The sequence below is a fragment of the Pteropus medius genome, unplaced genomic scaffold (assembly GCF_902729225.1).
Source record: "Pteropus medius unplaced genomic scaffold, Ma_sr-lr_union100, whole genome shotgun sequence".
Taxonomy (NCBI): Eukaryota; Metazoa; Chordata; class Mammalia; order Chiroptera; family Pteropodidae; genus Pteropus; species Pteropus medius.
The window spans coordinates 1-13572 of record NW_024350681.1 but is presented as its reverse complement, the minus strand read 5'-3'; the positions used below and the strand labels follow the sequence as shown (position 1 = coordinate 13572).

Below are 13572 nucleotides of genomic sequence, written 5' to 3'. Positions count from 1 at the left end.
TTTAATATATTTATTTTGAACAATGCTCTAAATCTTTCCCCTTACCTACAAGATATGTCCATCTCTATCCATAAAGTAATGTGTAGCAGGTCATGGCATCCACTCAGGTATACACTCTATACCGGAGCATAGATTTTAAAATGTCTATAAACTTGAAGCTCATAAGCTTTCTCCATGGAAACACTACTCATCTGGATTAGAGCTTCATTCCCAGAGAAACTGGACAACTGTGAAGATGACATTCTCTATTTCATCCCAAGGGGACTTTTTTTCTCCTAAGGTGATAAGTGGTATACCATTAAAAAAAAAAAAAAAGCTAAATGAGAGAAAGAATGAAACCCGAAGTTGGAAAGAAAACAGATAAAAATAGCAACAAGTTTTGGTCCTTGAAGACAGAGACTTACAAGACAATGCAGATTTATACCATATTTAAAAGATAATCAGGATTCTTAAAAATTGCCTTTGTAAATCAGTGTTCCTCTCTCTCCTGGAGGAGATAGAATTAGTTATGACAGACTTTATCATTTGATGTATTACTTAGACCCAAACACTCTAAGTATGATCCAAATCAGCATTTGCTTTGTGATTGGGAAAAGTTGTTCAACTGTATGAGAAGCCTCAGTACCCTCATTAGTATAATAACTTTATGGGGACGTTGCAGCGATGAGTGATGAATAGAAAACAGCCAGCACAGCACTCAGTATGTGAGACTCTTGTGCTGACATTTCTTGTTTGTGTTTTTTTGTCCATGAGCAATGGCATCTGGAATATTTCCTTGCTCGGAAACAAAGCAAACGGGCGGATAAGTTGAGGAAAGACAATAGGAAGAGAGTGTATGCCTAGCATAATAAGTGCAAATTTCAGGAATGAGTTTATAAGCCGAAACTTTAGCTGAGAACTTTTCTAACGTGAAAAAGAATGAAAGGGAATATTAATAACTTACTATTTATTTGACATGGACATATGATGAAATATATAGTAATTCAAATGCATTAAATAATAAAATGAATCATATGAGTAAATACAAATAATAAAAAGCTATTAAAATTTTGGATAACTAAAAGTCTACAGCATAAAAAAATTTAAAATATATATTAAAATCTCTCTGGTAATATTCTGGATTACTTAGGTGAAAAAAAATACAAAGATGACAATGATGGGCTGGACTTCTCACTGGCCAGCAGTAACAAATTCATATACTTCACTGTCCTTATTCTAGGTGTTTTTATTGCAACAAATAATACAGGTATATGCGAAGCCACCACATCATGTATTTGCACTATCTTGATTCTTTTTCTTTCCCTGGGGAACCACTATATGAACTTCAAATATGTTATTTTCCTGCAATTTTCATTATAAGTATTATAATTCCATAAACAATTGCATTATTTTGCATTTAAAAGCTTTATGTAAAAGGAAACAGACAGTACAATTGGCATTCTTATGTAATTTATTTTTTGATTATGTTGAAATATTTAGTCCTGACACATGAATTTTAATTACCAGAGAATATTACACTATATTATGTCACAACCTATTTCTCCATTCCCTGATAGTGTTATGGTTAATGCCTTTACCTTATATATGTTCACATTCAAGATGGTATTGTCTCTGAGAAGGGAAGAACAGGAAAGGAGTGTGATGAAAAGAGTAGCCTTCTGCACATATATTATTTTTCACTTTATGAAAAAGAACAGAAGCTGACATAGCAGAATGTCAATATTTGTTAATTCTGGAATGAGCTAAAGGTAGTCATATATTTTTATTATATAATCTCTTCTGTTCTTATATAAAATATTTCTTAATTTTCTAAAGAGAAAGAAGCATACTAGGAAGGCAGCCAGCTGAATCTCCTGTCTCCACTTTCTCCCCAGTACTCTCAAGTCCAGCTGCAGAGATAATACAAACACTCTTCTGCACAACAATGTATCAAGAACCAGGAATGGAAATAAAAGGAAAAGCTGACCAAACTCCTTCCCCACAATTGCCACATGAATTCAGGTAAATGTCAGAAAGTTTTGTAACAGTCATTATGTTTGAGAAGGAGCAGATTTCTGCTCATGAGAAAAATGGGTTCGGCCATTTTTTTTTTTTTTTTTTTGAGAGAGAGAGAGATTAGGAGACCAGCTGAGTGAGAACTAGGTGATCATCGGTATAAATATACGTGAGAATTTGTCAACAAGAAGGCAGTTAGGGAGGAGTCTCTGGGACACTTGGTTCTGAATATTTTATGCATGTACTCTTCTCCTTGCTTCTGTGGATGATATTGTAGCAAAACACCTGCCCTCATTTCCAAAGCATTAACTAAGGAAGTTTAATTACCTGGCTGGCATCAGTGTGGAATGATGGTAGGCATGACACCTGAATATTTAAGATAGAAGAGCTGTCCACAGGAACGGCAGGGAGACCAAGTGCGGCAATGGGCTCCTGGTCAAGAAGGACCATGTCTGGGAGGAGGCTCAGGCACACTGCCTCCTAACTAGGCAAGGGCTGTGAGTAAGGTTGTCACAGGCTGACTCTTTACAGTTGCTATATCCCTAGGGATCAATATCCAAAGCTCTTCATTCGACAGACATTTTTAGAGTTCTTCTGATCCCTGGGTAGTGGAAATCTTTATAGACCGAGACAATAGGAGAGTCTAATCCCTGACCCTCTTGGGCCAGGTGTACACTATCCAGGTTTCTCTACTTGTTCATGCTTGCCTCCATTTTATATACTATATGCACATGTAGATGGAGTCTTTTCTAATGACTTCCAGGCTTTTTTTCTTTTTAAGTTACAAACAAAAGCATTTCCATCAAACTAATGACATCAGAAATAATGATTCCAATTTTAAGTGTATTCGGTATAAATAATTCATTTATAGATATACTTAAGGCATTGTAAAATTCAAACACTTGGGTGTATTTCAATTTTAGAGTCATTGAATGTTTCCTGCTTCTTAATTTCTATTCTCCATATTTTACACAGCAGAATCTGATATATTCTCTGTAATCAATTGTGACTATGAACAATATAGACAGAATTCATGTTCTTTTTTAAAACTATTATAACCACCTTTTACAATTTTCATACAATAGATCCAAAGTATATTTTTCTTCACATTGGAGGCTTTGGAGTGAATTATGGTTCTTCATTTTTAATTTTTGAAAAACAAAATACAATGTCACTGAAAGACAGTAGTGAACAGTTTTGTAAATAATCTAGTAGATTTCATGGATCAAGACTTCCTACCTTAGCTAAACACAAAACGCTTTCTTTCTTTCCTTTACTTTGGCATTGGCCTGCAAAGATAGCACCATTATCTGCATTTCTCAGGAAATTGCCAAGGAGTAAATGCTAAATCTTATAACAAGTTTTTTTTTTAATTCTAATAATTTTTAAATTATTTAAAAATATTTAAATAATAAAATAAAAAATATTTAAATTATTTAATTTAAATTATACTAATACTATAATTTGAAATTGAAATTATAGGAGTATAGTATTAGACTAGTTTCAGGTGTATATCATAGTGGTTAGACATTTATATAACTTATGAAGTGATCACCCTGATAAGCCCAGCACCCATTTGACACCATAGTTATTACATTATTGACTATATTCCCTATGCTGTATCCCACATCCCCATGACTGTTTTTATAACTGGCAGTCTGTTTTTTAGATTCCACATATAAGTGAAATCATATGGTATTTGTCTTTCTCTGTCTGACTTATTTAGCATAATACCTTCTAAGTACATCTATGTTGTTACAAATGAAAATACTTCACTCATTTTTATGGATGAGTGTTATTTCATTCTACATATGTACATCTTCTTTATCCATTTGTCTGTTGATAGGCACTTAGGTTGCTTCCATATCTTGACTTTTGTAGATAATGCTGTAATAAATGTAAGAATGCATATGTCTTTTCAAATTAGTGTTTGGGATTTGTTCGGATAGATGCTCAGAAGTGGATTTGCTGGGTTCTTCCTTGCCTCTTGGTATAGTCCCTGGGTGTGTGTGTGTGTGTGTGTATGTGTGTGTGTGTGTGTTTTGTTTTTTGTTTTTTTAGGCGAGGCAACCCTTGGTTGACCTCACAGATCGCAAGCACCTCGTCAGGTTACAATCCTTGATTTTTTATTTTTTATGCCTACAGCACCTGGTCTTCCTAGCTGATCTCTCATCCAAGTACTAACTAGGCCCAATCCTGCTTAGCTTCCAAGATCAGAGGGGATCGGGCTTGTTCAGGGTAGCATGGCTGTAGACAGTATAGTCCCTGTTTTAAAGTCTCTTTTGTCTGATGTAAGTATTGCTACCCCAGGTATTTTTGTTTATATTTGCATGAAATGTCTTTTTTTATCCCTTTACTTTCAGTCTGTGTCTTTCAATCTGAAGTGTGACTCTATAGGCAGCATATGTATGGGTCTTGTTTTCTTATTCATTTAGCTACCCTAAATGAATAACTTATGACTCGAGCATTTAATCCATTTACATTTAAAGTAACTGATATTACTTTATTATTGATAGGTATGTAGTTATTGCTATTTTATTATTCATATTTTTCTCTTTTCTTCATCTTCTTTTTAAAGAAGTCCCTGCAACATTTCTTATACTGATGTGGTGGTGATGAACTCCTTTAGTTTTTTCTTGTCTGGAATAAAACAAGTTTTTATTATAGGCTAGAAGAAAACCTAACTGACACATGGCTTGAATGGACAATTGTGCCAACAGGATTTGTCCTTTTCTGTAGTGATTATCATTTTCCTTGGGCCCATGAATGCCTAGAATGCTGGTGCACAGCTGGGCAGTGCTTCTTACATGATCTAACTGTGTTCTAACTGTTCTATAAAGAACCTACCAAGAAGCTTTTCATGAGTCAGGGTTTGTGGACTTTGGCACAGACATATTTCCCGGTTAGGAATAGATACCAATGAGAACATGATCAGAGACCTTTCCTCCACACCCGGAGACATTGCAGTTTTTGTTGCTAAGGCATCAGCTCCCCAGAAAAAGTTCTTAGACTCTCTGACCACAGTTGTTCTTGCTGGTAGAATAGCCCTTGATTATCTTCAGCTAAGCAAGGTGGTGTCTGGGCTGTGGCCAACACCACCTGCTGTACCTGGATCAAGGATTCTAGAGAAGTTACATAAAATCAATTACATAAAACCAGTGGCTTAAGAGGATGACCCCTTCATAGGGTTTTTATTTTTTTTATTGGTTTGGGTCTTGGAGACTATGGCTCCAAAGTGCCCTGCAAACATTGGGAATTATCTTGTTTATAGTTACCACAATAATCTCCCAGGCATTGTATTCTCTCAAAAGCTTTAAATGCATGTTCACTACTGCTAATTGCCAAGCAAATGATCTTCCAAAGACGGGATGTCAAGGAAGGGACAAAAGAGTGACCAGCTTCTAGATCATGCACCTGGAATCGTGATCTGTGAATGTCACGGATTAAGCAAAAATGTCATGCCATGTCAAAGATCAAGAGAGTTCCAGGGAAGTCACTGAGAGTGACTCTATCATTTTAATTTTTTATCACATCTCTCAATTAAATTGGGAGTATGAGCAAAAGGGGGAAACTGTTAAAGAAAAAAATCTGCAGGCCCAAAATGATGTCACTAGTGCTAAAAGCTTATGATAACAAATCTACATTTAATCCTCATCTAATTGTAGTTTCAACCTCTTCCAGAAACATATTCTTAATCAATGAGTCTGGAATTTTCTGGTCAAGCACTAATAAAGTAATCTGTCACTGTGGGCCTTCTCCATCCTCCATAGAAAGAAGAGGCAATCTGTATAATAAAAAACATTCTCCCTCTCCTCTCCCAAAGAAAAGCTGTCCTGGACCAAGTATAATCCTGTCTTTCCCTTTGCTAATAGCTCCTTTGCCTCTCCCTTCTTCCTATAAAAATCTTCCATTTTGTATAGCTCCTGGGAATGCCCTTCCAGTTGCTGTTTGGGGTAAATTGCTTAATTAAAGCCAATTAGATCTTTAAGTTTACTTTGTTAAATTTTCTTTGATAGTCATAAGGGAGAAGGCCCAAGATTCTTTCTGAGGTTTCTGGGCCTTGATTGTTTTCAGCTTGAAATAATCTGCATTCCAGAGTGGCTCATCTTGGGGTGACTCATTCTGAACCCCTATGGTAATCAAAATGTATAGTTCAGGAGTTCAGTAAAAAGTAGAACCAATGAAACACACACACACACATAATTGAAGATTTTATTCAGGACACAAGCATTGAACAATTTACTTATGACAATATGACACTGCAGAAAAAAGATGGTGCCATTCAATAAAATTAGACTCGAATTCTTCAAAAATCTTTAGTTTGTAGTACTCAAAGTATTAAATCAATACAAATTTCTTAGCAGGGAATTTGCATTGTTGAGTGTGAAGTCTTTGCTATATAACAGTATCAGGATAGTTGGTAGAGGAAACAAGGCCTTAATTTGACAGATTCTTTACCTTTCCAAATTCATGATGGCTGATTGCCTCACCCTGAGAGACCAACAGAATATGCTTTTCTAATTACCTCTTAAAATATACCTATCTCTATCTCTAGCTCTATCTTTATCTACCTATTTAAGGTGTACAAGTGTACAACATGATGATTTGATATACATACAAGATAAAATTATTCCTATGGTAAAGCTAGTTAACATATCCATCTCTGCACATAGTCGTGTGTGTGTGTGTGTGTGTGTGTGGTGAGAGCACCTGAAATCGAGGCTGAGGCTAGTCCTCTGACTATAATGATTAGTTTCTTCCAAAACTCTATCCTCCTTCTGTTGCTAACATTCGCCTAAGAACATTTCCCTCAAACTCAATATACAAAGAATCCCTTATTTAGGTTCTGCTTTAATAAAACCTGACTGAAAAATCAGCTACAGAAAGTTCACATAAATTATGAAGAATCCCAGTGTTAGAGAAGACCCGAGTCAATTTTCAAACCTAAGTTGAATAACCTTTAGTTATTATGGTGAAAGAACTTGGTTAAGGACAAATGAGACATCATTCTGACTCACGCAGTATTTCTATAATTTGACTCATTTAAAAATCCATGCCCAAGGCAGATGACACAATAACCAAAAAAAAGGATGTTCTTCAGATAAATTTCCTCAAGGCTCTCTTAATGTCTCTGTTCCTCAGGCTGTAGATAAAGGGGTTCAACATCGGGGGAACCACAGTATACATCACTGAGGCTATCGCAGCCTTTTTGGAAGAGTGGTTAACTGCAGAATTAATGTACACTCCAAAAGCTGTGCCGTAGAATAAACAAACAACTGAGAGATGAGACCCACAGGTAGAAAAGGCTTTATACTTTCCCCCAGATGATGGCATTTGCAGAATGGAGGAGACAATTTGAATGTAAGAAAAAATAATTGCAAAAAGTGGAACACCACCCAATATGCTACTCATTAAATACGCCAGGATGTTATTGATGAGGGAATCAGAACAAGCCAGCTTGATGATCTCAGCAAGGTCACAGAAAAAATGGGGGATTTCCAGGTCTATGCAGAAGGACAGTCGCAGCAACAGGAGACTATGGAGTAGAGCATCTGCAGTGCTAATGATCAGAGAGAGTAGAATAAGAAGACTACAGAGATGGAGGGTCATGATGACCATGTACCTGAGTGGATAGCAGATGGCTACATAACGGTCGTAAGCCATTGCTGCAAGGAGAAAGTTTTCCAAACCTGCAAAAAACCAGACAAAGCCAACTTGGGTGAGGCAGCCTGTGTAACTGATAGATTTGCTCTGTCTTTGGATGTTCACAAGCATCTTGAGGACAGTGGTGGTGCTGAAACAGATGTCAGTGAAGGACAGATGGGAGAGGAAGAAGTACATGGGAATGTGCAGGTGGGAATCTGAACTGACGGCCAGGATGATGAGCAAGTTCCCAAGCACGGTGACGAGGTACATGGTCAGGAATAGACCAAAGAGGAGGGGCTGCAGTTCTGGGTCCTCTGAAAGACCCAGGAGAAGGAATTCTGCTGTACTTGATTGGTTTTCTGATTCCATGGTGTTGATGAGTCTGATGAGAAAGACACAGGTGATAGGACATAACAGATATACAGGGATCCTTATTTTAGAAAACCCCGACATCTATATTGTGAATTGAAGTAACTATTACTAATCTTTCCTTTTTCTTTCTGCCTCTCTCCCTTCCTCAACCTCTTTTGTTTTTCTCTCCTCCTCTCTCCTACATTACACGATTATCCAAATCTTATTTACTCTCTTCCCACATTGGACCAACTAATAGGAACAAAATAGGAAACAAGACATGGCTTTTTCCTTGAGAATTCTCAAAGCTTTAAATTAGCAAGCAGGAAAAGTAAAGCCAAGCATATTAATTCTGAGTTTTAGAGCAGAGTTTCTCAAATCGTATTTGCATCAGAAGCAACTGGAGGGTTGGTTAAAACCCATATTGCTGGTCTCACACTCAGATTATGAGATAAAGAAAATTGAGCGTGGGGCTGAAAATTATCCTTTTTAACAAATTTCCAACTGTCACTGTCACTGATCTGGGTTTTATGTTGAGGACAACAGCTCATTGCAGGCATGGAAAATCAACTTGTCCACAGGTTGGAGCAGACCCAGCATAGTTAATGAGGAAAATGGTGGCCTCATTCATCAATGCTCTGCAGAGTGAGCTGGCTGGGAGGTCAAGTCCATGACTCAGTTAAGCCTCTTCATTTTCAATGGGTCATCAAAACCTGTCTACTCAATTCCCCATTTTCATTTCAGAATTTCATCATTGGGTTCTTATCACAATACTCTTGCTATAATTTTTGTAATTAATAATAGTATTAGCATGGATTATGCAAATAAATATAATAATTATTATAAACTGCTCCCACTACCACTATCACTTATAGCATTCTACTGCCAGGCCTGGTTCTCAGTACTTATTATACTAATTTTATTCTCTCTAATGACCTATGAGTCAGGTGCTTTATCATCCTTTTGTTTACCCATGACCTCATATAAAAATAAAGGTCAAGTGAAATGAAATTATGAATACAAAAAGTTGACATTCCAGTGAGAGGTGGTGAAGGGATTTCAAACTTTGGAGCTGAACTCATATCACCAAGTAATGCACACTCTGAGTAGTACAGGTTTAGATATCCTGAAGAGCCAATCAGATTCTATCACTTGCCTTTTGAAAATTTCTACCCAAAGAGTTGCAAGTATTTTCACTTCTAATCTCTGACTTCATAGGTAGCATCCAGCAGGCATCAGCAATAAAATAGGACCACTCTAGAACCTGAAATGAAGATTAGAATATGGTATTTGAAACCTTAAACCGATGGTTATTATGTCAATAAGATTCTCTTTTTTTACAATAATAAAACATTAAAACATTTTCATAAGGTGATACATTGCACATCTCTGGATTTTTTTCCCCAAAAGAAAACTGAGAAGGGAAATGCATGCAGTTTGAAAGGACTAAATAAAAAAATAAAAACAAAAAGCTGAAGGAGGGCGAAGGAAGTTTGGAATAGCTGGGCTGAATAGTTGAATGAAGCTTGAAGAAGAAGGAAAGAAAAGAAAGAGAAATAAAGAAGGAAGGAAGTTTAAAGGAAGGAAGGAAGGGAAGAAGAATAATAGCAGGCTGAAGGAAGGAAGGAAGGAAACAATTGGTTAGTGTGTTCAAAGCAGAATCCTGGGATGAGAAAGATAAAATCTACCAACACAAATGTCCAGGCTGCTTGACAAGAGTGTTATAGTAGCAGGAAGAAGGAGAAATTGAGACAAGTATATCTGATACCTCAAATGCTCTTATAGTTGTGAGACTTTAATCAATACAAATGGGAGCCTAGCACCTGATGAGTGTGAAGTACTTATTATTATTAAGATGATCATGACAATTGAATGAAAATTAGACTTTACTTCTACAAAGTACTTACCTTCTCCAGCAGACAACAAATACACACCCACACATGCACATGCAGCAATGTATAAAATAAACACATGCACAATCTTCTGTGTAACTGCCAGCCACGTTCTTACATGAAAAACAGTAGAGAGACTATGTAAAATTTCAAATTTAAAACCAACAGTAGTCATAATTATCTCCACTAATCGGTAATTACTTCTAAAATCTATTTTTTTTCTTTTCTTTTATCTCTTCCAAGATAGCCCATTGAGGTCTGTCACTTCCTTCGTTCCCTCTTTTTATGATACATGATTAAAATAATGAATCCCTTGTTACTCAGCAGTTTTTTGATTCCCTATTGCTTTTATTTTTTATTTTTTTGGCACTTCTGTCTCTGTGTATAATAAACAGATAATTTTAGGAAAAGAAATGCTGGAAGTTCAGATTATCTATGTCTGTTATGCCCTGTCAAAATCTGGGTCACACAGCTTTGGTCATTTTCTTCTGAAGGAAACCTTGGTTAATGGATCAGGATCAACTCAAGGATACTCCTGTTTCCTGTGTTATGGTGAGGTCCTGAGGATATAGTCATGGATCACGCACAACAGGCAGGAGGGAATTGGTTACGTCGTGGGTGCATCGATAGAGCTGCCAAATACTCTTATGAACCATTATTTTAGAAAAAGTGTGTAAAAGTGTCTGTTATGTGAAAACTCATTAGCATGTTAATGTTTAGAACTGATGTCCCTAAGAAAACTTTGCTTCGCCAGTGAGAAAATATGGACCCTCAGCTTGGAGTCATGAAAACGAGCAGTCATAACATAAACCATGATTTTGACTCAGACACACCTGGGTTTAATTCTGGCTTCAGCACTCGCTTTGCAAACAAAGTAATTTTTTTCCCACTGTGTGAGAAGCCTCAGTCTCCTCTTTTGGAAAACAGGAATCCTCATAAAATCTTATCAAAAATGTTACAAGGATGAGTAATGAGAAGACAAAATCACAAAGCACAATGTTTAGTATATGAGACACACTAAATATTTCTCATTGAGATTTATTTCTGCCTTGGACACAACCGAACCACCTGGCATGGTTCATTATAGAAGGGAAGTGATGGATGGAGCAAGATGAAGGAGGAGAGGAGAAAGAAACAACATCTTTAGCATGGCAACCATAAATTTCAGGAGAGAATGGATGTGCTATATCTCTTTCTGGGGATCTTACTTATAGAGAAATTGGAGGAGTCAACAACCAAAACAAACATCGATAATTAATATTTATTTTAATGGATATGATAATGCATATAGCAATTAAAATGAATAAATTAAACCAAAATGTATCAACATAAATAACAAAATCTCAAAAGAGAAAAGTAATATGTCTAACAAGATATCTACAATATGACAAAATTTAAATAAGTTTAAAATAAAACTTTTTATAAAACATTTCAAGTACACAAAAGTACAGAATAAACAATAAAGTTCTGGGTATCTGCCACTAGGCACTATTAAATTAAAATAGGCTGCCATATTTGCATTAGATAATTTTAAGAAATAAAATAATACATATTTATTTTTCTACATCTTTAGTCACTTTTCCTTCCTCAAAGGAACCACTATATGGAACTTGGTATGTTCTTGTGGTTGTAATAATTGAGTGAGATTCTACCCATAAAAAATGTTCTTGATTTACATTTTAAAACTTTGCATACTGTACATGGCATTTTGCATTCAGTTTTTAACAATAATGTTTTCTATGTCTTGGTACATTTTTCTCTAGTTCATTAACTTTATCTTACCTTATTCCAATGTCTTATCATCTCACAATTTATTTGTTCATTCTCCAACTGAGTGGCATATTCCTTATGGCCATTTCACACACCACACGCACACACACACACACACACACATGTAAAACAATTTAAACAACATGTGGAGAACTGCCAAATCCAAGACCGTGGTTGCATCAGGGGTATGCTGTATTTATTCGTGTTATTTTATTACTTTAAGAAGAGAACTCTGATGGTAAAAATCAAAGTGTACTACTTTTGGAAGCATGGATGGTTGCTTATTTGTTGTATTATTTTATACTGTCCTGGACTTAAAAACATTTCATAACTTATTGAAGAGAAACAGGTAGACTGGGCTGTAGTTTGGGGATCTGCTTCATTCTCCACCTCCTATCTCTCAGAACACTCATCATCAGGAAACAGCGTCAAAACCAAAGATCTCTTCTAAAAAGAAGAAGACAGAATGGATAGCAAAGGAGGTGCGACTTCATATCCCTTCCCCTTGACAAATTAAAGAAAATGTTAGAGGATTCTAGAGCATTCTTCAAAACTGAGCAAGAGTAGACTACTGTTGAAAAAGGAAAAAGTCCCTGGACTTTAGCAGAATGGGAGATTCTTCAGTATTAGTGCAAAGCTACAATCAGACAGAGATGATGGATCATTAGGCAGGTACCTCACAGGCGACCTAGTTCTGCTCTTCTTTTGTGTGGACTCACCTGATGGCTACCCCCAGATGGACTGGTAAACAAAGACCTGTCCCTATTTGCAAAACATAAAGTAAGGGATCTCAGATTACCTGGAAGCCAACACTAAGGAATGGCATTCCCTCTTTCCCTACACGTGAAGGAGAAAATTAGAAGCTCTGTCCTCAGGAAACACAGAGAGACAGTGGAGCACTGGGCTCCTGCGCAGAAACGATGGTCTCCGGAACTAGGCTCAGGTGGGCTGCATACTGACCTGGGCATGACTGTTGAGCGGGGTGGTCAAGAAAGACTATTTGCAGTCTCTGTGTCCCTGGGGGTTTAACATCCAAAACTCTTCATTAGTCAAACTCTTTTACTCTCGGTGATTACAGAGCAGCACAAATCCTTGAGGAACAAGGCTCAGAGATGAAGAAGTTTGGTTTGGCTGATTCTCAAACCCTGAGAGGTCAAACGTATGCCATCTTCTTCCCTCTATTTTTCTTGACTCACATCCACCTAGTCTTCTGTATACTTCAACATATCTTTCTGTTATTGGGTTCTAGTCTTTTTTTTTTTTAAGGGTTATTTAAAGGAAGCCCTGTCCTAACATTCGTATCAGGAAGACTGGTACTATATTTAAGCTCATAAATTTAGTTTTTTTTTATATGGGTAGATATATATTACCTGTATAAATACATGTACTATTACAGTGACTGTATACTAAAAATGCATACACTAAGGGCTAATTCTGTGTATGACTCATCGAACATTGATTCTGTTTATGTATATTATATTTAGCAGTTTCTAATATATCCTGTGTACTTAAATGTCAAAGATATTTTATTCTCTTTTTAAAATTTTACTAGCACATTTTCACAATTTAATATCATTAGCTTCAGTATATATTTTTTATATTATGGACCATGGGTTGAAACTATGCTTTTTGGTTATCAATAATGTTGCAGTAAATTACAAGTTATCAGAGTAGCAGTCAACCTGTTATACAATGTACCTTTGAGGATGTAACTGTAAGATTTGGGACTTGTTTGCTGTAACAACAAATTTTGTTTTAGTTGACATTAAATAAATAAAATATTTTGATACTATTATTAATACATGGAGAGATATGATAGATTTATTGATCAGAAGTGAGAGTCCAGAACAAAAAACAAAAAAAGATATAAACTGGCAGCTTATTTATTGAAGAAATAAGATTACAGTAAATGAATAAA

General features: G+C 36.1%; 1 protein-coding gene and 1 pseudogene across 1 annotated transcript; both read right to left on the bottom strand.

Moving 5' to 3' along the window:
• Positions 1 to 4131: 4131 nt before the first annotated feature.
• On the bottom strand, positions 4132 to 4250 carry LOC120584383 (uncharacterized; annotated as a pseudogene).
• A 2842-nt stretch (positions 4251 to 7092) lies between these two features.
• On the bottom strand, positions 7093 to 8209 carry LOC120584381 (olfactory receptor 7G3-like). The gene has a single exon (XM_039840051.1). It carries the CDS (start codon positions 8092 to 8094, stop codon positions 7093 to 7095), a length of 1002 nt encoding a protein of 333 aa, XP_039695985.1. The 5' UTR covers positions 8095 to 8209.
• Between the last annotated feature and the right edge of the window lie 5363 nt (positions 8210 to 13572).

Excerpts from the sequence above, each read along its gene's own strand:
- LOC120584381 (XM_039840051.1), bottom strand. The coding sequence starts at position 8,094 with ATGTCGGGGTTTTCTAAAATAAGGATCCCTGTATATCTGTTATGTCCT.